At 32.5% G+C, this 25,557-nt stretch overlaps 1 protein-coding gene across 1 annotated transcript in view; it reads left to right on the top strand.

Annotated features, from left to right (window-relative positions):
* Nucleotides 1–24,732, top strand: part of LOC134261443 (von Willebrand factor D and EGF domain-containing protein-like) — a 29,667-nt gene extending 4,935 nt beyond the window's left edge. The window contains exons 4-18 of the mRNA XM_062743884.1: nt 301–581; nt 763–852; nt 8,993–9,355; nt 9,488–9,573; nt 9,665–9,737; nt 11,559–11,759; nt 13,039–13,241; nt 20,415–20,718; nt 20,812–20,958; nt 21,130–21,310; nt 22,332–22,522; nt 23,183–23,440; nt 23,765–23,879; nt 24,066–24,186; nt 24,648–24,732. Coding sequence (XP_062599868.1) covers nt 301–581; nt 763–852; nt 8,993–9,355; nt 9,488–9,573; nt 9,665–9,737; nt 11,559–11,759; nt 13,039–13,241; nt 20,415–20,718; nt 20,812–20,958; nt 21,130–21,310; nt 22,332–22,522; nt 23,183–23,440; nt 23,765–23,879; nt 24,066–24,186; nt 24,648–24,732 — 2,699 coding nt within the window. The remainder of the gene's footprint in view (nt 1–300; nt 582–762; nt 853–8,992; nt 9,356–9,487; nt 9,574–9,664; nt 9,738–11,558; nt 11,760–13,038; nt 13,242–20,414; nt 20,719–20,811; nt 20,959–21,129; nt 21,311–22,331; nt 22,523–23,182; nt 23,441–23,764; nt 23,880–24,065; nt 24,187–24,647) is intronic.
* The last annotated feature ends 825 nt before the right edge of the window (nt 24,733–25,557 follow it).

The raw sequence follows: 25,557 nt of genomic DNA, 5'->3' as shown, positions 1-25,557 counted from the left end.
CATCATTTTTCTTAACTCTCCTATTATATTTAAAAAAACAAAGTTTAAATTCTTCTTTTTTTTAATTCCAGTTGTAAATGCAGGTCATGTGTAAAAAGTTTGATTCATTTTATTTATTTACGATCGTATCACAAAATTCATGTGAGAGCTACCTGCTCTGTACAATTTGTCAAAAAGTTAGTTTAAAAGTAACCTTTGCTTAAGAAATAAAATGAATTAGTAAAACCTACAAATGAAATAATTCTATAGACTGAATATACCGTAATAAAATTGTTTTATATGAACTTAATTTTTTTAAAGGTATTGCACCGAATAAAACAACGGAAAAACCATCCGTTGAACCTAAGCTTGTTAAGGTTAAAGGCAAAACAGTTGATGACGAAAGTTATCAGAAACTCGTCTTTCAATGTAAGTTTAGGCCAATCAGAGATGATGTCAATAGAGTGCTTTATAAGGTGTTCTGGTACATCAACAATCATACTTCAACCATTTTTGCCAGCAAAGCAGTTCCTGAAAGTTCATTATCAGAAACATTTCTAGAGGGTAAAACAGGACTAAATTCAATCAAACTTGGTGTAGAGGTAAGAAATTCAAAAATGTTTTCAAATGAATTAACTACGTGTAATTATTACTGAAATTGGCGTTATGCACATTTATAATTTCAAACAAGTCGTCATTAGCATGGCATTTAATTTATGATCACCCATAAACTATGAATGACACAATTCCTGAAAAATACATGTATATTCTGTTTATCTACAGATTTCCTGTAAGGTTCGTCTTTATTATGATGCTCAAGGTCCACCAGGCCCATCCTCTGAAAAAAGCCAACATTTCTTTGCTGGAGTTCAGGTACAGAAATGATATTATTACGTTACAAGCCGTTTTTTACACATCTATTAGTCCATTTCTAATCTTTCATTTTACATGTACATGTAAGGTTGTAAAGTTTTCCCCATGAACTGGTTTACTGTGTCAGACCCGAAACAAAAAAAAGGAATTTTCCTCACAGAAACGATCTAAATTTACTGCGTGCGACACGGTAAAAATCATACAACACAGTAAAAATTATCCGACACAGTTACATCCGTGATAATCAGAAAATATTTTTTCTCTAACTAAAACTCGTATCAAGCGAATCTGTCGCCTTTCATCTGAAAAGCAGAGCGCTTAATCATCTCTTAATTAAGGCACATGGTCTTGCTTCACCCTGTATTATCAATTGCCACCTATTCTTTCGCTGGACTTGACGCATTAAAGAACAAACACAAATTTTAAGTCAATTGCATTTTTAAAAATATCATTCTAAAATTAATTAAATATAATGGTATGCCTTTACTTCAGAACCACAGTGACATATCTGCTAGAGTTATGTTGGCGCTGTCAATCAAACATATCGTATACCTCAATCATTTAATTAATATAAATTAATATGAATATAATTATATAATGTATAACTGCATATGGACTATCTCTACTTCATATAAAATATATTTAGTTGAAGCACTTGTTAATATAAATTTTAACACCGATAAATGTTCCCCTTAATTAATTATGTGTTTGCATAATTATAAATGAATATATAAATATTTATAATTACCCCGGGGTTCTTATGGTCGGTTCAGGTTCAGGAGGAGTGAAATGAAAAAAAGTAAAGTTTACATCGTTTATTGGAAAAACTAACGATCTAGAAATAAACAAATCAGGTCCTAAAACAATATAGCTATAGTTTTCATCCTCTCAACATGAGAATTATATCTGATTATAGAGAATAAGCTCCAAAATATAAAAATTTCAATAACTCATACTGAGACTTTTAACAACGACTGCAGCTCATGATCTACATATATCACACGATAGAAAAATACCCTTCAAAATTATCACATGATCAAATTCTTTGCAATTGACTATAAGTAAACAATACAACGATCGGCAGTACAATAACTTTATTTCTATCCTTCGATCCATAAATAAGCAAGACTTTACATGTATCCACCAATGTTTATAAATGTGTAGCCCTTCGATGACAGAGGGCTTAAAGTATGAGGAGAAATTACTACGCATATCGAAATTAGTAATTTTGAAATTAAATTTATGCAGTATGCTCACAAATATGTGTAGATGGCAGTTTATATAGCTTACACATGCATGTATAAATATTTACATTTCAAATATCTTTGTCCGAGATAAAATTACACATAGTAAATATACTTTATCTCTACACAAATGTACATGTGCTGGTTCATTGATAGGCGCGGTTTTAAAAACATCACGTGCGGGGCGGGACAAATAGAGGCAGAAGCGGGACTTAGAGCACGTGGATTGGTGGAATCAAAAGCATGTAAATATATGGAATAAATTTTTGGATTCATAAAGATGATAAATTGATTAGCTTGCGTGATAATTTTATGCATGTACACCTTCTGCGTTCATGCAAATTAGCCACTTGATTGATCACTTCATAAAACCAAAAATTAAACATTTATTTATTGCCCACGTGGCGCAGTGGTTAGAGCGTCTGCTCTAGAGTTGCAAAGTAAGGAGTCGATCCTTAAGTCGCGGGTTCGAATCCCACTGCATGACGTAGAGACAGGTCCTTCAGATGCAACCGTATAAACCGAGGTCTCTTGCTGGCACTAAAACGATCCCTCACTGCTCAAAGGCCCCAAGTGCCGATCAAGTAAAAGACAAATTATTTAGTTCTCCAGCGGCAAGTGATGGTGTCTTCATATGAGTGATTAATTCTAGAGAGGGACGTTAAACAGCATACAATCAATTCTTAAGTAAACACATCACTGGAGAAGTGTGCATTTATCGGTATTTAAATATACTGAAAGGAAAAAGAAACGCATAATAGCATAATAGCGAAAAATATTTAACTATGTGGCCGAAAATTATGTTAATTGGTCAGATGTGTATTTTAGTTAATGTGCACTAAAATCGATGGTCAATATTACTCAACCATGAAATGTATGGTGTCACGTAGGGGAAGTGATAAAAAGCCGAATACACGTGCATGTTGATGATGACAATTTTGTGATCACATTATGTAGTGCCAAGAGATGCATTAGAGTTATAGACATCGTTTTCCGATATTTGCAGTCAGTATAAATTTCTTGCAATCATGGTATGGATGACGGAAGTTACATAGGGTCTAGTAATTGAGTTGCATAAGTGAATAAAAAGGCAACAACATGTTGCTGTGCAGTTTGTTTTTAACTTTTCAACCAAAAAAGTTTTTTCGGTTGGCAGAGCCAACCAACCATGAGGGTGACGTTGGCGCGTAACAACGTCACATCAAGATAGGACTTTTCATCATGCTACCTCGGTTATTGTCAGGTCATTATCACTGAAACCGATATTTTTAATGTAGGCAATCCTACTCATATTTCAACCCTAATACTAACAGAAACTCTCTGCTCTAATTTGGTACGCAAGCTTGGCAACTTTTCGTCTATTTTACTCTCACACGCGCATGTACGCGCCGTATGCGTATTGTTTTTAGCATGTTCACGCTGAGAAAATGTAGCCAGTATTTGTCGATACTTCCTTACAAACATTCACGTGTACCAAATCAGCTAGATTCTGTAAATTCTATCCTAAATCAAAAATTCGTGGGATTCACTGGGCGGGTGGATTTGTTAGCTTTGGAATAATACAGCTACTTTTAGTCATTAAGACTACCGTCGGAAGGCTTTAATGTAATCCTTGAGAAAGATAAATGCTCTGTTGAACTCAATGCACAAGAAAATCAAGGCTGTTACTGATGCGCAAGGGAGATGATGAGAATTTTTATTTTAATTTTGGGTGGTATCGACATATCAATTTCAATAACTCAGGAATTATCGGTCAAAGTCACACAAGATTTCGGTTACTTGTTGTTTAAAGTTGAATTAAAATGATTGATAACAATACTGGAAAACATATTGGAAATAAAAGTTTTAATTTTATTCTAAAGTTTATTATGCGTTTCTTTTTCCTTTCAGTATATATTAACAAGTGCTTGAAAAAAATCAGTTCTATATTAAGTTAAAAAAATATATATACGAGGGTCATTCAAAAAGGTCATAGACTTTTGTCCTAACTTTTTTATTAATGGTCATATCCAAATTTGGTACACATACAGGGTGTCTCAAAACATGTTTACACTTTTAATAATCTATAACTTTATCAAACAAAAAAACATTCATAAAGATATTTTGTCAACATTTCGTGTATTAGCATACACTTTATCTTACAAACTTTCTAGAATTTCTGTTAAAGAGTCAGGTACTTATGATGTACTTATGACGTCATCATATTTTTAATATGGAACCTTCTTGAGAGGAGCTGGTAGAAATTGTTAAACTTTTCTATCGGTCTAAAATTGCTACTTTATAGTCATTAGTACCATGAGAAAACAACATCCTGCAATTAAAGTGCTCAACAGAATATTAATTTACAGATTTGTGAAGGGGTTTAAAGTTAAAGGCACCATTAATGACACATGACTTAATTCTGGTATTAGAAGACCAAGGAAAGTTCGATCCAAATAGAACATTAATACCATTGATAGAATTACTAAATTTCACAAAAATCCCTTAGAGTGGTCCTGTGTGAACCATATAGCACCTTTGGTGAATCTAGTGTTCATAAAATACCCAAATTTGATTTTAAAATCGATTTTTACAAGTTAAGTGTAATACAGCATTTGCAAGAGACAGAAATTAGAAGTCGTTTGAGTTTTACCATTGAATTTTAATTAGACCCGATTCTGAAAATTTAGCAGATGCATGGTTTTCCGACGAAGGCCACTTCCATTTTAACAATGTTGTTAAAGAGAACATAAATTTTATTATTTGGTTAAACCCAATTTTGATGAGGAAAAACTTCTGAATTGTTTTAATGTTACATTTAAATCTTGGTAAATAAAAAAAGAATTCAGAAATCGTGTTCAAACAATGTTAATTTAAAGGGACGTCATTTGGAACATGTTTTAAAATGACATATGTTTTTCTAAAGAAAAAATATAGATGATTAATAAAGAAAATGTGACAAATGTATGCTCTACAAAAAATTTATAACAATTTCATTATGTATTTTAAATTTCATTACTGTAACTTGAGGCAAATTTTTTTTATAATGGTTTAAAAGTGTAACATATGCTTTGGGACACCCTGTATTTCAACAACAAATAAAAAATCATTTGAGTTTAAAAAATGGAATACACTGTAAACGTTTTACATTTGGTTGTGTATTCTTTTTAGCGCTTTTGGCGAAGTGAAACTTCCGCTAATTCAAGTACAACGCTAAATGTCTTGCACATATAGACATAAATAGGAACACTGAGAAATGCGCTAAATCAAATCTACGCTAACTTGTTCAAAAATCAATTTCCGCCAAATATCGTACACGCTAAATATAATACATTTACAGTATCTTCATATTTATAAAGATTAACAAAGATTTAGAACAGCAAAACTAGGGTCAAGGAGCAACCTGAAAATTTTTACTCTATAGTATCTATAGCTATACCTCTAAGGAATGGAGCTGAAACAAAATAAAATTTACATGTTTGAATTAAGTCTTGCTTTGTTACCTAAGATGCTATCAGGTAATGTAATATATCGCTCCGTTTAAAAGATATCAGTTTCTAAATACATATGGACTTGATTAAAAATGCAAAATACCATGACGTTAGAGGACGTCACGGAGCAGCGAGTAGCAACAAAATTTTGTTTGCATTCGGGAAACTTCTTTCACAAACTTGGAAAAAATCTATGTAAACCAGAAAATGTTTGAAAATAAGCCATGTATTTGTATAAAATGGAAAAAACAATTTTTGGGTGGTAGCGAGATTGAATCGGACGGTGGATGGTCTGCAAATAAACAGGTTATAGTTTAAAATCTTGTCAAAAGAGTTAAGAAGGTCATTAAATGTAATGTGCGCTTCACTGTTGCGAAACTAATAGAGTAACGCGGTAAAGAATTAAAAAACACTGACAATCAAGTTCAAGCTACCGGTGTTTGCATATTTGTTAGCAAACTAGGTATCATTTGTTATGGATATGTTTTTTATGAACGAGGAAGACGCTACAAGCCGTGTATGAAATTAAAAAGCAAAGTAATTTTCAGAAACTTTCTCGACGGTGCTTTTGACGTTACAATGTTCGGTAACCGTACATGTAACAAAACATATTGCTTTAAAAATTTGCTAACATTAATGAAACTTCACACTTCGACAAAATAAATGTTTTTATTGGAGAAAATGTGTTGATTTTAATTTTTTGATAATAACGTGACGATGAGGAACATTGTCTACGTATTTATTAAATTACTCTCGTATATATGCAGTTGCATATCATTGATAATTATATGTACGTTGATTTGAAAAAAATATTCTGATAGTTTTGTTTCGTTTTCTTTCAGTAGGTTTCGCTTTGATTATGTTTCGTTTCGGTGGGTTTCAGTAGATTTCGTTTCGTTTCAATTAATTTCGCTTCTTTTTTTTCGATTTGCATTTTACAGGTAATTTTTAAAAGAAACACAGAATTTTTTTCTAATTCCAAAAACTTTTATATAAATCGATCAACTGACAAATAACATGACAATTTTTTTTTTTTTTTTTTTTTTTTTTTGACTTTTAAAGATGGTCAGAAGTTCGATTGTATCAATTAGAATTTCATTTGCCTTCAGTGCATGTATTTGAATTATATTTGTATTTACAAAACTATCAATTCAGAATTTAATACACGTACAACTTTTTAAGTAGTAATTGACGAATGTTATATTCTTTTTCAAAAATCGTACAAATTTTGGGGTGGGTGGGGGGAGTAAGTTTCAGTTATAGTTGTTACACTAAAATATACTCAACAAAAAAAGAAACGTATATTCAGATTAAACATGATAATCTAAGTTTTAAGTTAAAACCTTAATTTTTAAAAGTGATTTTAGAGTGTGTTGTGATAAAAATCTAACATGTCCTATGTTCCAAATTGAAAAGTTAAGTTGACTTCATTGACGTCGCCTCCAAATTCTAAAGACATACGTCTTAACCAATCCATATGTCCTTTGTGACCTCTCAGCGCTAGTGGATTTCCAATGTACGGACGTCGTGCACGAATACTAGCTCCTCTCAGTATCTTGCGAACAATTTTTTGCACTTTATGCTGATTTTAGCAGTTTGTACAGCAGTTATGAGGCAATTGCGCAGATGCTGAAGAAGGATCTGACGGTCGTTTTTTGGTGTGGTAACTCGCAAACAGCCAGTTCTTGGTCTGTCACTCGTGTTCCTAGCTGGTGGAGACGTGCTGCAAAGCTGATTGATGTACACAAAATGCAGTTGCAACTTCCTGTGGGGTAGCTCCGGATCGTATCATTGTTAGAGCCTTGTTGCCTTCATCTTCGTTTAGGCGTGGCATTGCAGCATCAACATTGCAATCAAGGCATAAATATGGGTTCAATAGGAGTGTTTATTGTTTCTCTAAATCCCAAATTTCATTGAAAATAGACCCCCGATTTACAAGAAATCATCTAAAACACCATTTTCATAATTTTGATCAATCAAGGGAAATTATTCAACAATTGGGTTTTAAAAGCCCGGGGTGTACTTTAAATAGGTTACAGGTATCCAATGATATAAAGATAGTTGTTCCATATTAAATAGATATAGCCCTTTGATGAGGTCGATCCATAGATATATCGACTTCACTGAAAAGCATATCGACCGAGGTCAATATGCTTTTCGGTGAAGTCGATAAGTCTATGGATTGACCGAATTACAGGGCTACATTTGTTATATTATTTTTTACATAAATTGACAAAACAAAATTTGAAAATAATGGGAACAAGGCATAAGTGTTTTTTCCCCTTCAACGCTTAGAGACTAGAGATCAAAATAAATTAATCTATTTAATGTTCATGTGTTACCTTTATGTTGATGGAGTAATTTATTTTTTCAAAATACTTAATATCTTTGATTACGTTTTGTATCAATTTTTGACAAACTTATCCAATATGCTTAAATATAAAGTAGATCCTAATTCAAGGATTCAAGGCATTGTAACGTCTCATCAATTAAGGAACATGAAAAAATAATTATAATGGAAGTTGTAGTAAATATTTTTTTTCAGATACATCAGGTCATACTTGATGAGTTAATCAGTACTATTTTTGTTTTACAGAAAATTATCGCCATTGTAAGAAACATCAAGTCGATATGCATTTCGGATTCTAAAAATAGTAACTCAAGTCTTTATGCTGTTATATACTTAATCATATGATTAAATTTGAGCCAATCAGAGAGCTTGGAATAAATGAAAAAAATAATACACTGTTCTAAAAATCTTTTTGGCTAGTAAAACAATATGCGTTTCTTTTTTGTTGAGTATATATTAGCTATAGAGACATTCTTACTGTTCTCAATAGTCAACAACGTATGTATGTCTATACCATTATTGTAAAGAATTACTTATTTTTATTTTTTTATATTAAAGTTTGTATATTTATGGGGGGGGGGGTTAAATTTATTTACATGAGTAGTCGCTGTGGTTCAGTTGTAAATGTGATCCCGATATAACCGTGATTAATAGAGTTTCGCGTGAAGTCTGCAACACAGTAAAATTCCAAATGTTGGAGAACTCTGTCAGGAATGTATCATTATTGGAAATAATTAAGCGCGATCTAAATGCATAGATACGTGTTATATATAGATCACCTCCCATTGATGTTAAGAATTTTGATTTATAACACTTGCATGACGTGGTTTTAAGTCTTTTACCAATTCAAAGCTTCCATAAGAGATTTTTCTATTCCATTCTTATTATTATTGATATACCACATTTTTATAAATTGACACCAAAAGGAAAAAAATGAAGGACTATAAAGTTTACCAAATGAATGCAACTGAGACCACTGAAAACAGATCATAGTTTATGTTATGAAATAAATTTAAAAATGTAATTAATAGTAATTCATAATATTCATAATATTTCTTTAAATATTACTGTTGTAGCCTTTGAAACGGTCCTACACAATAATAAGAGGAGACAAAAAAGAGTCGCACATTGAATTCAAGCTTACAGTGCCATTTGGTTGTACGTTCTTCAGCCCCACGGATACCGACCCTTTGCCGTGTTCCCTTTCTGTAGAGCTTACAACGCCTGATTATTTGAAATGCAGTCAAGGAATTTATGCAGTTAATATGTGTGGGAAAACTGTGTCAAGTCTTACCTGGAATCAGACGCAAAGTATTGCGATACACCATAAAGACAACAACAATTATAGAACCGTTAAAACGTTTGAAGTTCATCTGAAAACAAAAGTTAGAGAAAACGGTGGAACATTTTGGGATGCTGTTGAAGTACCAACGATATATGTAAGAGATTATATTTATCATATAACGTACACTTGATATTTTGTAATCACTAGTAATGTGTGTATTCTGTACACAAAGGCAAAATAATTTTTAAAATTATCCTTCATTCTTTAACTTTTGTGAATCTTACAGATAAACGTCATAGAAGGATCTGAAAGATGGAAAGGGTTAACATGCGTTGCTGTTAGCGATCCACACATGACAAGTTTTGAAAATAAGTAAGTATATCTTCTTTTTCTCGAATTCTAGATACAAGATTAAGTTATAATTATACATGTACATTTTTTTTAAACTGTTATTTTCTTTCAGACATTATGATAGTCAAAACCCTGGAACCTATACACTTTATAGAAATATGGATGAAGCAGGAAACGTAAACGAGGTAGACATACATTATAAAAATGAATAATTATGTTATTTGGGTAACGTTCATGTAATACAAAAAAGACCCGGAAAAAAATTGAAACTATTTTTATTTGATGAAGTCATGAACATGGAGACTGGAAAAATCGAGCATAACAACAATTTTAAGAAGAAAGATTCTTTATCCCAATTTATTTGGTACAACTTTTTCTGAATGATTTTAAATCTATATATTTTGAACAATGGATCAAACGTGTTATATTGTACATTGAATGTGAAGGAGGTTTTTTTTATGAAAATGGTGAAATTCATCTATAAAGAATATGAAACATATTTATATTTTTAAAAAGTTAAAACAACATCTTCTGTGAATATACATCTATTATGCTCCAAGAGACACTGCCGCCTTTTTAAATCCTAAGCAATTAAAAATATCAACAACAATCATTATAATGACTTGTTTTTGTTATGAAACAATAGTTTTATGTCAATTCTACTTCTCGTTCTCGTCCAGTGAGAATTTTACAATTCAATCTATTAGAACAAGTAGAATACATATTTTTAAAGAGATGATTAATTATTATGGGAAAATGTATACATTTCAAAATTCAATAAAGATATAGTGAGTTATGCAATGTATCAGGAGGATAGTAAACATCTTTCGTGTAAATGATAACTCATAAATCGGCACTTAGTTGGTCATTTTTAACACTTGAGTAACCTGTCCTTAAAACACAACATCGTACACGTCAATTATTAATAATCATTTTTTTTTTAAAATAATTTAATTAAAGGTATGCATAAGTTATAATCTTTTTGGATAATTTCATGTACCTATAAATCTATCTATGAAATGTTTTACAATATGTGCAACTTGAAAAAATTAGTTGAAAGGCCTAGCATTCCTAATTGTACATGTATATCCAACACATGAGGGACTAATTCCTTGTGTGCGCTAGCTTGGAGGCAATACTGGTCTTTTAAAAGACCCATTTTGCTACCCAGATTCAATGTTTTTCGACATTAAAACTGCATTAAAAGATAAAAAGAATGTTATGTAAGTATACATATGATGCATATTGTTTTCTGTAGAAGAAATACATGAAATATATTCTTATAATATTTGATATGGAAATTAAAAAAAAACATCTCTTTTTAAAAATGTAAAGAGGTGTGTCTCTAAATTAGAAAGATATCTCTTCTAAAGCTGTTAAAGAAATATCTTACTTTAAGAGATATCTCTCTCGCTTAGAGATATTTTTTCTAAAGAGAGAGAGAGAGAGATTATAAAAAGTTTAAAGTTAAAAAAAGATATCTTTTCATGTAAAGTAAATTCATCTTAGTTAAAGATATAACTCGAGAAAGCAAAGGGATACTCACTTTTATTGAAAGAAATTAAACTTTAAAGATGCTTTTTCTATCGAATAAATAGTATAATGTTTTGCCACATGGTACATTTAATAAAATTTGTTTACTGTAATGTATAATAATAAATTCAGTATCCAATACAGTAAAACTCGTTTAGAACTAACACGAATATAGTGAATTCATAGAATTAGCAAAGTCATCTAGGATCCCCAGCTATATATATTTAATGAATTTCTTATATGGTTATAACGAATTACGGATACAGTGAAGTAATTTCATAGGTCCCAGTGACTTCGTTATAACCGAGTCTTGGTGTATTGTAGCTGTTGTATTTTTTTGTTTACTCTGCTTTCAATTTGCCATTTTCATGTGTGTTATCGTGTACACTTTAAAAACAAAATTAAAATGATGTTTACTTTAATGCTATTGATGCGATAAAACTTATTTAAGATTTTTATGTTTGTACTTTAAGATCCAGATGAAGGTCACATCTTGTTTGCTTGTTAAAGGACACATGAACCAGTGCGCTTGCGCAGTTGCAGTTAGGGCGGCATCAGATATATTTGTAATAGACAGATGTCCGAAAACATCCCCAAGAATATTAGGATTCCAAAGCTGTGTTGAGGACATTTTACATGTCATTAAAAATACCAATGATGAACATCAATATGAGGTATTTTAATTAAGACAACTTCAAGAGTACTGTGCTACAATATATTCGAGAAGAAGTGGTGTAAATCAAATATGGATACTTATAAATTTTCAGGAACTTTTGAAAAATTGGAAATCACAAAATTTTACCAAAATAAATAATTTGAAAACTAACGACTCTTCAACATTAAACACAACCGATCCCTACAATAAATTAAAGTCCAGGCTTTTTGACATGATTGACAGCTGCTTTTTTCAATAAAAATGGAACTAATAAATTTACCTACCTTGTCATAAGTCATTTACAAAATTATTTTGTCAAACAACATTCTGCTTGTACACACAAGTACTCTGAAGTTGACATAAAAAATGCTCGAGTTTCTGATTGACAAAATCGATGTGGTTTTTGGAGACCAGTTCTTTCAATAATCTATTGAAATTCCTATGGGTACCATTTGCCCCTGTTGTTAAAAGACCTAGTTTTGTATTCATATGAAGAGAAATTTGTCCAAAATCTTATACTTGAGAAAACGAAAACATTTGCTGTTACCTTCAACTCGACATTTAGATATATCGACGATGTATTGTCAATTAACAATGGTTATTTCCATTCTTATGTCGATACGATATATCCCGGTGAGCTTGAAATAAAAGATACCTTTGAGTTTGACACATCTGTTTCACATTTGGATATATTACTTGAAAAAGACGTAAAGAGTCATTTTACAATAAGCTATATGATAATCATTATGACTTTAATTTTTCAATCGTCAACTTTCCTTCTTTATGAAGCAGTATACCTTGATCATCTGCATATGGAGTTAATATCTCTCAGTTGATTCGCTAAGCAAAAGCATGCTCTACGTATGTACAATTTTAAGGTTGATACAAAGACCTTCATTGCATCAACCGTAGAACACGAAATGATGACTTTAAACCAATACATTTCATCAATGAGTCAAATGCTGACTGACGTTTTTCATATTATTTGTTAGTACACACAGAATTGACGACAGATTTTTCAGTTATTTCCCGATCATGAAAAGGAGCACACGGCGAGTGTGATCGGTCGGCAGGGGATGCTCACTCCTCCATGGCCCCTGGTCCTACCTCTGAAGTTTTGGAGGTCCGTGTTTGCTGTGCTCCTATTTTGTATTGTTTTATCATGTTATCTCCATATCCTCCATATATCATTGGTAGAATAAAGTAAATAATAAATGTGAACTAAAAGTTGTGACGCCTGAACGAAATTAATTCTCCAATGTATTCAAGTTGTAAAGTCTTTCATTGTTATTTTTTAGATTCATTTTCCCTCCAAAACATATATGACAGTACGATTTAGTACAATGGGAGATGCAGATACACTCGAATTAAATGTATATCCGTCTCCAGCTGACGAAAACAGGTCTGAAGGTCTATGTGGTACGGTTGGAATTGGGGCATTAAGAACGCCAGCCAAGGAGAAATCAGCTGTATCTATAGACACATTTACATCCTCTTGGTTGTAAGTTTGAGATAGTCATTTTCATTAATTTCGAGACATAATAAAATTGGTTGATTTCTTTATGAATGAAAAATATTAACATCATAACATAGTTTTTAATTAGCCAAACAGGGAATAACGAATAAATCAATTTATCCCGCTTCAGACAAATTTGTCGATTACTGATTGGATAAAAGCTAATCACATGACGCCCTGAAATTTTCCGTATTACGTCTCCGTTTGCATATTATATCTCCGTCTAGGCGTAATATGAAAATCGGGCACGCGATTCCGTTCGAAGCGTTGTTATTGTAAATAAAAATGGCGGCTAAGAAACGGTTTACGTAGGTAATTTAGTTACATTTCTTGTTACTGTAATGATATTTTATGTTGATTGTTATTGGATTAAAACTTAATATTTTCTTAATATGCACAAATATTTTTTTTAAAACGAAAAAGGTCTTTAGCGGGATAAATTCGTTACACAGTCAGTTAGTGACCTAATACGGATTCATACAGGGTGTGAAATGGAAATCCGTATTGGGACTCGGCTTCGCCTCGCCCAATACGGATTTCCATTTCACACCCTGTATGAATCCGTATTAGGTCACTAATTGACTGTGTAACTAATAGTATTATGGTACAGGTAAATGACACTTTACAACAGTCTAGTGCCAACATATCATCGCGAATGTGCATATGTATGTGTGTGTGTTAGTGTGTTAGTGTGTTCGTTACCTTGTGGGCAAGATTGACAGAGAACCTTTGCATTAACCATTCTCAGCGTTTACATACTTGTGTGGCAGTATAAAAGGACGAAGCCTATTAATTTTCAAGTTCAGTGATGAAATATTTCTTCAGATATCGCATTTTCACTGTCTCGAAACCCTGACATTTTATGTACGAGTTGACAATAATCATTATCGCTAGGGAACCAGTTTAAAAGCCGTGTCGAGTCGGTGGGAACCAGATTAAAAGAATTTGATGAACGTCGCGGTTTCATTACCAAATTCCAACAGGTGTCTGGGAATTTGGGTGCACGTTAAATTGAAAGTGTGTGTGTTGGGGGGGGGGGGGGGGGGGGGCTAAACCAACAAAAAAGGTAAACCCCAATTTGCAATGCCTATATAAATTGTCTATATTTGCAAAAAAGTGGGAGGCTAAGCACCCCCCCCCCCCGGTTCCGACGCCTATGCCACAAGTTCAAATAAACTCTCGATGTACATTGTTATTTTTCATTACGAAAAAAATGCATATTGCCTGGAACTGTAAAATATACTAATTAGGTAGGTAAATAATTAAAATTACCGAAACTTGTACATGTAGCATACGTGATATGTTTCTACTAGGTAGAAGGGAAACTGCCCAATTACGTATACACATTATGCCCCCAACCCCCTCCCGACTTAAATGCTGTGCAATTTCATTTTTGTTAAAAATAGACACCCCCACCCCCTATAATTTTGTTAAAGAAATAAATAGAGCTGAAAAACAATTTAATACCTTATATTAAACTTTACTACCCAAAATTAGGTATCAATGTTATGCCCCCCCCCCCCCTCCCCAACCAAGACGCTTTGCACTTTGCATTTTGTAAAAAGAAAAATTGGATCAACAACAACACTCTTCTAATTATTTTTTCAAAAGTAAGGGAGTTGATCCTAATGTTGTGGGTTTGAACATACTGTGGGACGTGGAGACTGGTCCTTCGAATGAGACCATGTAAACCAATTGCAAGGGCCCATGTCCCAATAGATGCTGGCACAAAAAGATCCCTCACTGCTCAATGGCCGTCAGTGCCTATAATAAGAAAAAATGTGCAGTTCTTCACGGGCAAGCCTTCATATAAGCAAAATATTCATGAGAGGGAAATTAAAGAAGATACGTTGTAATATCAATCTTTAACATGTTAACGTCCCTCTAGAGAATTTATCTCTCATGAGATATTGCCTTTACCAGTGATGTGTCTGTCGCGAGGGGATGCTCCGCTTAGCGGTGCCCTTGTTTTTCTCAGTACTGTAATGTCATTATGAGTCTAGAATCAAATCACAAACATTATTCGTGTAGCAACTGGAATCTAAACAGGAACGATTTATTTAATATCCTATACAAGTGGTTTACGTCCTAATCTTGTCATTATGCTACTGCATCGTCACTTATAAAGTCATCGGCTTTAGTATAGTTCTGCATCAGACTTAATGTGAAATACTCATTCAAAGTAAATATAAATGTAATTCACTTACAGTTATCCAGTTATCGTTTCCTTCCAATTTTAACATTTGCTCAGAATAAATGTGGATGTAAAAGATATGTATGAAAAGAATTTTGACCTTTTACATGCTTCTTAACTTTAACGAATGATCTGAATGTAATGAAATTCAATTTATTGCCAAGAGATGCTTATCTTAACAAAATTGCCGAGGTGCTTTATCCAGAAGATATTTGTCCCATGTGTGAACGGAGATGGCAACTGCTTCTATAGGGCCCTCTTTAAAGCATTTTTGGTTATGAAGAAAGGCACATCGAAATTGTAAAAAAAAAATCAAAAAAGTACGGCAAGACGTGTTCTCATCTAACAAGTGTACAATATGTTGTGTAGACATCCGTATCGGACAGATAACTTGTACCAGGAAATCTAATCAATTTTATGCAGAACGAAATTATTGTTCTTTGAGTCATTTATTCGCAGCGACAAATGCCCTGAATCATACAGTATGTAGTTTTTAACATTTTGTAAAGCTATTTTGAGGTAAAAAGGTAATATAAGTCAAGGTTACCCAATCTACATCACAAGGTCACACACTGAAAATACAAAACACAAATCATTTTGTGGTTTGTCTCCTAATATTACGTTCTGAATTCAAAGAAATGAAGGAACCTGCCCTTAAAAAATCAAAACGTTGCATTGATTCAGATGATACCCTGGAAATCTCCATGAACTCGCAGAATGAAAGAACGGATATTCAATCTGATGACAATGAAATAATTCAGACAATAAAACATGATGAAGATAGATCATCCTTTGACGATTTGGATTTTTCTGACCTTGGTAAAATTAACACACTATCCTCAGCTAAAAAGATAAGTTATATTCAGAATCAACCCTTGCCAGACCATGTCTCCAGGTTACCTTAAACATGTTGTGCTCAAACAATGAATACGGATGGACGCAAAGAGAGTTTATTATTCCCATTTCCTTGAATGAATCTGATTTAAGGTTGAACTTCAGGAAACTCTTAAATGGTGGTCTGTATCATGTTTCCTCGGTCATCAGTTTTCCAACATTTCTTAAACAACCTTTTACTGCGTATAAGAAAGTCATTGGGAAAGTATCTGCACTTTTAAAGAATACCACAAGAGTGTCAAATCTGTTTATCACACAACCAAATGAAATTTGAAGTACCATCTTTGTCTCCTCCTTATAAAATCAGTCAGCAAAATCATGCATAGAATCAACACAACATAAAGTTGCTTGAGAAAATGGTAGATGCGATTATTTTTTGTGGAAAACACACAGCTATACCACAAGTAGAGAAAATGATGGGTCTGTATATTTTTTTAAGACAGAAACTAGTTGGACTTTGATATAAGACAAGCTTGGTGGGTTGAGTGTGTCACATATGCTTTAATGTGTTCTACACTATGAACAAGTTCGTCATCAAGTGTCTGCAACACATTCTCAATAAGAACCTTGATGAATGTACCAGTGAATACGTGTCTTGGGATAGACAAACAAAAGTGACCGCAAAGGGGCTATTGGCTTCGATTGCGTCCTTTCTGTGTTGATAACATCCGTGTTTGTAAGGTGTTTCCTAGAAACAAAAAGTCCTTGCCTCTAAAACTTCAGAAAAGAGATTAAAACTCCAACGATTTGCTCCAATCAGTAACAAAAAGAAAATTTCTCCACAAGTAATTCAAGAGATTGATATCGTTCTGTCGTAGTCATACCGTTTTAGTACTTTTTCCTCAATGAATTAGAAACGAGGTTTCAGAAAGAAGATCTGATGGCGTATTCAAAATATCTTTCACACGAAGAATTGTCCAAACTTGCATCGGAATTAAATTTTGGGGAAGAAACCTGTTTTGTTTTTCTACAAAGTGACCTGTAGAAAGAACTCAGAGATCGGACACTTTATTACGTTAACAAGAGCAAACAAATTTCAAACAAGCATTTCAATCTGCTCAATTATTTTAACTTTTTAGATGGGGACGTTTTTCCGAAAGTTAAAAAACATAAAGCATAGTGCAGTGGTTGCAAAAAGCGTTTCTGTTGCAAAATAAAGGAATGAACAAAACTGTTATTTTAACAAACTTGTGTTAGCGTGTGAGGAATTTGGCGAGTTTCGGGAGAGCTTTGTCATCGCGAATAATTCTCGCCGTGAACTGGTCCTTTAAATCTCTGCGTTCATTAACAACAGATCCATAATAAGCTTGTTCGCGAAAATTCATCGTCGGAAACTAGCCTCCCCCACCTCCCCGGTAAATTGCGAAATAAAGTCTTCGCGAATCAAAGCTGGTTATCCAAAATAGTTATTAAATTTGTATTGTTGTATCTACGTTTCCCCCTTGCTCAGTGCATCTTATTGTATAATGATTGAGCCAACGTTTGCCCGTTGCCCGGCCAGTAAATGATAAGGCATAAAAATGTGTGTTCAGTGGCAAAGTATATGTATGGTACATGTACCAATATGTTGTTTTACTGTACAGTTAAAGGGACAAAGTCGTTTACTACATTCTGCATTTAATTTCATGATTTTGGGTCTTTGGTTTTATATATTGTTAGGCCGATCTTGGCTCTCTGGAATGCAATCTTATGCAATGCAAGCATTGACAGTTTGTGATAGTAAACATGTACATATTAATAATTTTGTGTTGTGATTAAAGTATAGTGAACACTTTTGAAAGTATTTTTAGAAAAAATAAGAAAATTTAAATTATATAATTATTTCCTTATTAAAATAAAAAGGAACTCGGATTTAACTGTTGCAAGATCATTGTCTCGTATGGGTTATTGTGTGTATTTCTACACTTCATTGTCTCATGTAAGTGTTTGATAAGGAGAATTTTGCATCAGCCAACAAAACAATGCACACAAATTTGCGATTATCAATAATATATGATTAGTGTTTTATTATACCCCCGCTTGAAAAGTGGGAGGGTACATAGTGATCGGGATTTCCGTCCGTCCGTCCGTCCGTCTGTTACGCTATATCTCTTATCTGCAACTCCTCTTATACTACTGAGTGAAATTTAATGAAACTTTCAGAGAATCTTTATTACATATTGCCATTGTGTACCTCCTATATTACTTTTTTATTCGACACATATTTAAGGTTTCCCATAACAAAACATGGACATTGCCATTATATCATTACCTATAACGTCACATAGAAGCTTCTGGATAACATTTGATAGGACGAGTTATTCCTCTTTACACATTACCGTAAAACAATATTTATATAGCAACACATGGACATTATGGGAGGCGGGGTTTCATTTAGTGAGCTCATTGCTCAAAGTACTTCTAGTTTTATTTTAAAATTAATAAAATTTCCTTGTCTTTTGTTATTTGTATAGTAAACATGAAATTTTTTTTCCGAATTTGTATAAAATAATAGATATGCCCTTTCCAGAACGATAGATTTTACCTGCTAGTTTGCCATAAGAATCTAGGAAGGGACTCGTCTAAAACCTTTTCCTAAACTTTCGTACAACATATACGCTAAAACAGACTAAACAAGACCACTGAAATACATGTATATGAAGTCGAACTCAACTTATCAGTCGCTTGGCGTATACACTTTGGATTGCATCTGCTTTTTAGCTCACCTGAGCCAAAGGCTCATGTGAGCTTTTATGATCATAATTTGTCCGTTGTCTGTCCTCGTTGTTGTCGTTGTCGTAGTTGTTGTTAACTTTTTACATTTTCATCTTCTTCTCAAAAACCACTGGGCCAATTTCAACCAAACTTGCTACAAAGTATCCTTGGGTAAAGGGGATTCAAATTTGTTCAAATGAAGGGCCACGCTTTTTTCCAAGGGGAGATAATTATGAATAAGAGAAAAATTAATGGCATTTTTAAAAAATCTTCTTGTCAAGAACGACTGGGCAAAGAAAGATGAAACTCATGTTGACTCATCCTCAGATAGTGTAGAATCAAGTTTGTTCTAATCATGATCCCTGGGGGTAGGGTGGGGCCAGAATGGCGGTTCAAATTTTTATATAGGAGTATATAGGAAAAATCTTTAAAAAATCTTCTCAAGAACCACAGGGCCAGGAAAGATGAAACTCATGTTGAGTCATCCTCAGATGGTGTAGATTCAAGTTTGTTCAAATCATGACCTCTGGAGGTAGGGTTGGGGCCAATATGGCCGATCAAAGTTTAGGAATATATAGGAAAAATCTGTAAAAATCTTCTTCTCAAGAACCATTGAGACAGGAAAAATGAAACTCATGTGAAATTATCCTCAGGTAGTGTAGATTCAAGTTTGTTCAAATCATGACCCCCGGGGGTAGGGAGGGGCCAAAATGGCCGACCAAAAATTCTTATAGGAATATATAGGGAAACGTTTTAAAATCTTCTTTTCAAGTACTTCAAAGGCATGATTAGTAATATTTATGTAGAATTATCCTCAGGTAGTGTAGATTCTAGTTCGTCCAAATCATGATATGTGCTTTTTCCTAGCTGATGTGCTCAGGTGAGCACTGTGGCCCCTGGGCCTCTTTTTATGACGTCAGCTGATTAAATCCAACTTTGGGCAAACCAGCATTGTTTAAGTACTTGGTCTGGCTAATTTTGTTATTTTTTTTAGTTTTGCATTTCAAGGGAAATTATTATTCTACCAAAAATAAATAAATAAGATGAAAATCACTAACATCAAAATTTATTCAATATCATCAATTAAACCTAAAGGAACAAACAAAACAATGTTTTCCATGTTCAGTTTTGGAACATAATCTTTTAAGTGGTAATTTTCTCAATGCTAATAAAGTAATGCATCCATATGAATTTTCAGCTTGTATACATGTGTACCAAAAGTACTTTGTGACATGTACATGTATTTGAAATTGATTAAGGCAGACAGAATAGGGCCATACTGATCGTTGCAGATTTAAGGCGCATTTACAATTTTAGAAAAGAATTAAAAGTAATCATTTTTAACTTTCCAATACAATTATTGTGTAATTTTTTAGAGTTCCTGACGAGGACAACATGCTCAAAATGGATATTAAACAGTTGCAATCCTTTCCAAGGACAAAGAATTCTAGAGATCTTTGTATTTGTAAGCCAACAAAAAAAAGCGTCAAAGGTGATATTATTGATACCCTTACGTGCACAAATGAAGACAAAGAATTAATAACATGTGAGAAGGACAATCGAAAACCAGTACAAAAGGATATTTGTTATGAAAGACACAGCAGAAGGAAACGGTCTATAGATCGCTTATTTACGTATATACCAAACAATTATGTTCACCCCAAAAGGAAACGAACAAAGGTATGGGCATTAAAATCAAGATTTCTTATTTCTTTTTTTAAATATAATATTTGAGTTGTATTTGAGTGGTGTTTCATACTATTTCTATTTTAGAGAGCAGTTACTGTTGCAATGACTGAACCTGAAGCAAGGTTATGGTGCGAGAATTACTTGAATAATTCCCCTGGATTTGTAGCATGCAAAAGTGTACCTAACATGAACACTAAACAATCAGTGGAAATTTGTGTTTTGGATATTCTGGTATTCTTCATTGAAATTCGCTATTCGGATCAATAATTCTTATCTAATTTATGGGAATTGCATGTAAATAGTATAGATCACTTTTAGAAAAAAAAATCTTGGTATAGAGAATTGTTGAACCAAAACATCAGGTAACCTTCATAGCTGAAATTTTTATCCGTGTACTTTCAGGCTACGAATTCAACATTATTTGCTAGCGCACCACGAGAAAGTCTGAAGACATCTTGTTTAAAGGAACTCGATCAAAATGAAACTCTTAGAAACACTTCTGAAAATGGAGAAAATCTCGCAGAAAAGATTTTCTCCTTAGCGTGTCCAAATGATTGCAGCGACAATGGTATTTGTAGAAATGGTAAGCGTTTTTAAACGAAAATGAACAATGCCTCTAATTTATAATCTAGTTGCACAGCAAATAGAAAATCTACCAAATATAACTTTAAAGTATTGTTCTTAATAGGAAAACTCCTAAAAAATGGCATCCTGATATACCTTAAAATCAGAAAAGGCTTTATTCAACGATATAAACGTCCATACTTTATATATTTATTAATTGTGACAAGACCTTTCAAAGGGTATAATTATTTTATATCTTTTTTGACATTAGAGTTTTACCCATTTTTAAACAAACATTAACCTCGGCCATAACTGTTGAATAGATACCATTAGGGATTTTTATATTTCGAGGTGTATGTAACAAGACCTTTCTTTAAATACCAACACTTTAGACATTTTGACCACGAATTTTGAAGTTTCTCTTGTATCTGAGAAATTTCAATCCTCACCATTAGCTACCATACTGGACATCAGTGTTACATGTACATAAGTACATCTTGTTTCAAACCGCTTTATACTTTACGTTGAAAAAGAACATTCTAGCTGCAGCCAATGAGCATTTTCAAAAATTGCTAACCAATTTTAGGAACAATTAGAAAATGTCTCAAAAAATATTGAATACGAATCAATCTTTATCCTAGTGTACTATATTTGCATGCCAATGAAGTACATACTTAACTTTAAAGTGATATATGGCGTATTTTTGAGAAGATAAGAATAACTAAAGTAAAAAATATCTTTCTATTTGTTTTGTTACCTTATAATTATAAAGATAGGACTTTCCTGTTAATAACACAATTTAAATCAATCGCGTTTCATAGATATCACAGATTTAAAACAATGAAATACGACTCTGAAATAAATATCAGACACAGTTTAATTTTAACTCAACTCAGAACAGGTAATAAAAACTGGGGATATTTAAGTTCAAAATAGGTGAAAATTTTAAGAAATCTGTGAAACACAATTCATCAAAACTTGTACTAGTGTGGAAAAAATGTTCTATGAATTAAATTTTGTATTTTTCTAATCGGAAACAGGTACCTGTAATTGCAGTGAAGGATTTGGAGCCGGAGATTGTTCCATCAATCTTAATGATCCACCGGTGGTGTTTGCCGTCAACTACGAAACCGGAGGACTATGTGATAAGTTATTTTGCAAAGTTGCTGTAGTTGAGGGAGATCAGTTTTTAAATAGACCGGAACTGACATGCAAAATGAAACGTTTTGAGGTACATGTATATTATTTCTTCAAAACTTAGCTATATCAGAAATACATGTAGTTTCTATAAATTCGCATAAGAATGAAAAGCAAAGACAGATTTCTTATAGTGAAAAAACACAATGTATCATTCAGCATAATTTTAAATTATTTTTTTTTATTAATTATAAAAATAAGTACGAAGGTTGACAGAAAAGGTTGCTGACACAATTATTCATTTATTGTGGTGTTTGAGGAATGACTTATGCCTTTTAAAAATCTTCTTTTTAAATAACATACTGTATCATGTGATTATGATTATATTAATTAATCATCTTTAAATTAAGTTGTTTACATTTGTAACTGTTCTTTAGTTAAGAAACTCATGCACGTGCATGTTCAATAAAAGAACGCAAATTTTACTGCAATTAGGTATAAATAATTGTAGGAATATCTCTATAAATAACATGATTAAATACACATGAGGCAAATTTTGTCATTTGTTCTATTGTTTAAAATTCTACCATATAATAAAAGATTTGATAATCAATTATTTATTTACTACTGACATTTCTCCAATTGATATATTATATACACTTTACATGTATAATTTATGTACCTGAATAAGTTTAGATATACCGGTGTGTTCTAGAGAATTCAATCATTTTTTTTTTATTTTCATTGATAATAGATGAATATGAATGGCACAGCCTGGGAGTTAGAAACAACATTAATTCCTGGAGATCACAACACAATCGGTGATATTCGATGTAAATTTCCTCACTCTATTTCCAAAAGATCGGTTTCAAAGACAGCTTTCGTCACTGGATACCACGTGTCTGTCAGTAACAACAAAAGAAATTTCAGCGATGTCCACCCAATATATATCTTGGATTCCACTTGTCAAGACACTGTTAACGTTTCTGGTCAACTTCGGTTTGCTTTGAAGGTTAAACAATTTTCCACACTCTACAAACCGTAGGACAATGCCCCTTATTTCATACTACTTGTTATATGTATTTAAATCATTCAGAAGATCCTGGTCATGCTTAGATCGTTTCTAAACATAAGCTTTGTTTTTATGCACTGTGATTTGCAAAGCAAAATATTTATATCTTTATGTTTCAATGTATTTTTATCGAATCAGAAAGCCTTAGATATATGCGATCGATTTATTTTTAACAAAAAAATATGGTGTCAGCTCAAAGAAGTAAAATTTACCTACATTTCATTTTCTATATTATCTTCCAAATGCAATTTCTTTCAAAAAAAGGCGGGGTTCTGTTTCATTCATGGTTCATGCTTAGCGGATGGATTTCAAAAGGGATGTTACGAATGTGATGTTCTTCGAAACACATTTGAATGGTCATTTCGAGGAGATGTGAAAGGTAATTTATTAACACATCAGTATTTATAACAGAATACAGTTTTCAATTTGTATTTACCTCTTAGACTAAATTATTGAAAATTTAATTAATATCAAATTAATTTGAACTACAATCAAAGCAAGCAAGACGACGAAAATCAAAACTCACTAGCTTATTTTATATAATAATCTAATATAATATGTTTAGGCTGTAAAGTGGAGGAAGAGAAATCAGATTCGAAGCTGTGGATTATTGCAATATTTTTTGCCGTTTCTCTCCTAGTTGCTATAACTTTACTGTTTCTTTATGTAAAAAAGAAGAAGCAGAGGTAAGTATTTTTTTTAATTAAAAAAAATCGCCATTTTTTCTTCTAAAAAATACTTTAACACCTCTTTAAAGTAAATCTGACGAAAAATTAAAATATCTCTGGAAAAAATACATTTTTGATACATTATTTAACACAATTATATGCACATTATAGATAAATGATTCATATTTATATATGAAGATACTTGTAACGATCAGTATATTCACACTCAGAAGTCCATTCAAGTAATGCAAATCGGGAGCTTAACAAAAACACGGACCTCTAAAACAGTCGGGTGCCACGGAGGACTAAGCATCCCCTGCCGATCATTACATTTGCTACTTGTCATAGTTGAAGAAAAACAGCGCGAAATCCGTCATCAATACAATGTACAAATAATGACCAAACAATTGTATAGCTATAAATTAATGTTCTATGGTTTAGCAAAAAAATTAAAAATCTTACCTCTTTATTTCTTTCAGAGTTATTCATGACAACAGCATGTTGGCTGGACCATCATCAGACATTCCAAAATCTGTTAAATATAATACAAATTATAAATACTGAATCAGAGAAATACATTTTTATTTTGTGGAGAAAACAAATTTTAGTGAAGTTTTGTATCCGGATGTCCAATAAATTAATTATAAAAGCTCACATGGTTGCTTTCTATCAGGTTGAGGTTAGAGGCTGAAAGGAACAAAATATCTGCATGTATCCCTTTCTCTTGAGAGGGAATCAGCGCTACAATGTAGCTGTACTCTGATTGTTCATCAAGATAGTCCGATCCTCCGATTCTTTAAATCAGGCGTTGAAAATACTCACAAAAATATTCCAGAATTCTCTGTTACTTCAAACTTCATCATTAATCATATTCTTCTGGGTGGTATTTAAAGAAAAGCTCTAATATACACGAAATGCGAATGTAAACACTTACATGTTACTTGTATTTTGTGATTGAATATTGATCAATATATTTTAGGATTTAAAAAAATATAAATATCCAGGCAAGTGATGAAAATTGCATGATTTTTATCTAAAACAAAACACTTTATTTCTTTTATTGAGTTCAATCATTTTATAAATGCAAATTGTATAAAGGGTATCCTATTACATGTACTGTAAAACACCATAAATCATTTCTCACATCTACGGCTAGATGGAAAAAAACAGAATTTTCCTATATGATGTAATTTGATAGTATATAATATTTATATAGTTCCAATAGCAACTTTTTGTAAGACCGTTGTTAAGACTTCATGAACCTTAAATTCCACTGAAATGCATAAGATGAAAATTGTGGAATAAGAAGATTTCAATTCCAAGGTTCATTTTCATTTGAGTAATTTGAATAAAATGATAAATCAAAGAGGCACCCTTCCTGGCTGAGGA

The sequence above is a fragment of the Saccostrea cucullata genome, unplaced genomic scaffold, assembly GCF_032062105.1.
Source record: "Saccostrea cucullata isolate Sc308-1 unplaced genomic scaffold, CSIRO_AGI_Scuc_v1 ctg2376, whole genome shotgun sequence".
NCBI lineage: Eukaryota > Metazoa > Mollusca > Bivalvia > Ostreida > Ostreidae > Saccostrea > Saccostrea cuccullata.
The sequence above is the reverse complement of the archived record's forward strand: the minus strand, read 5'-3'. Positions and strand labels throughout refer to the sequence as shown.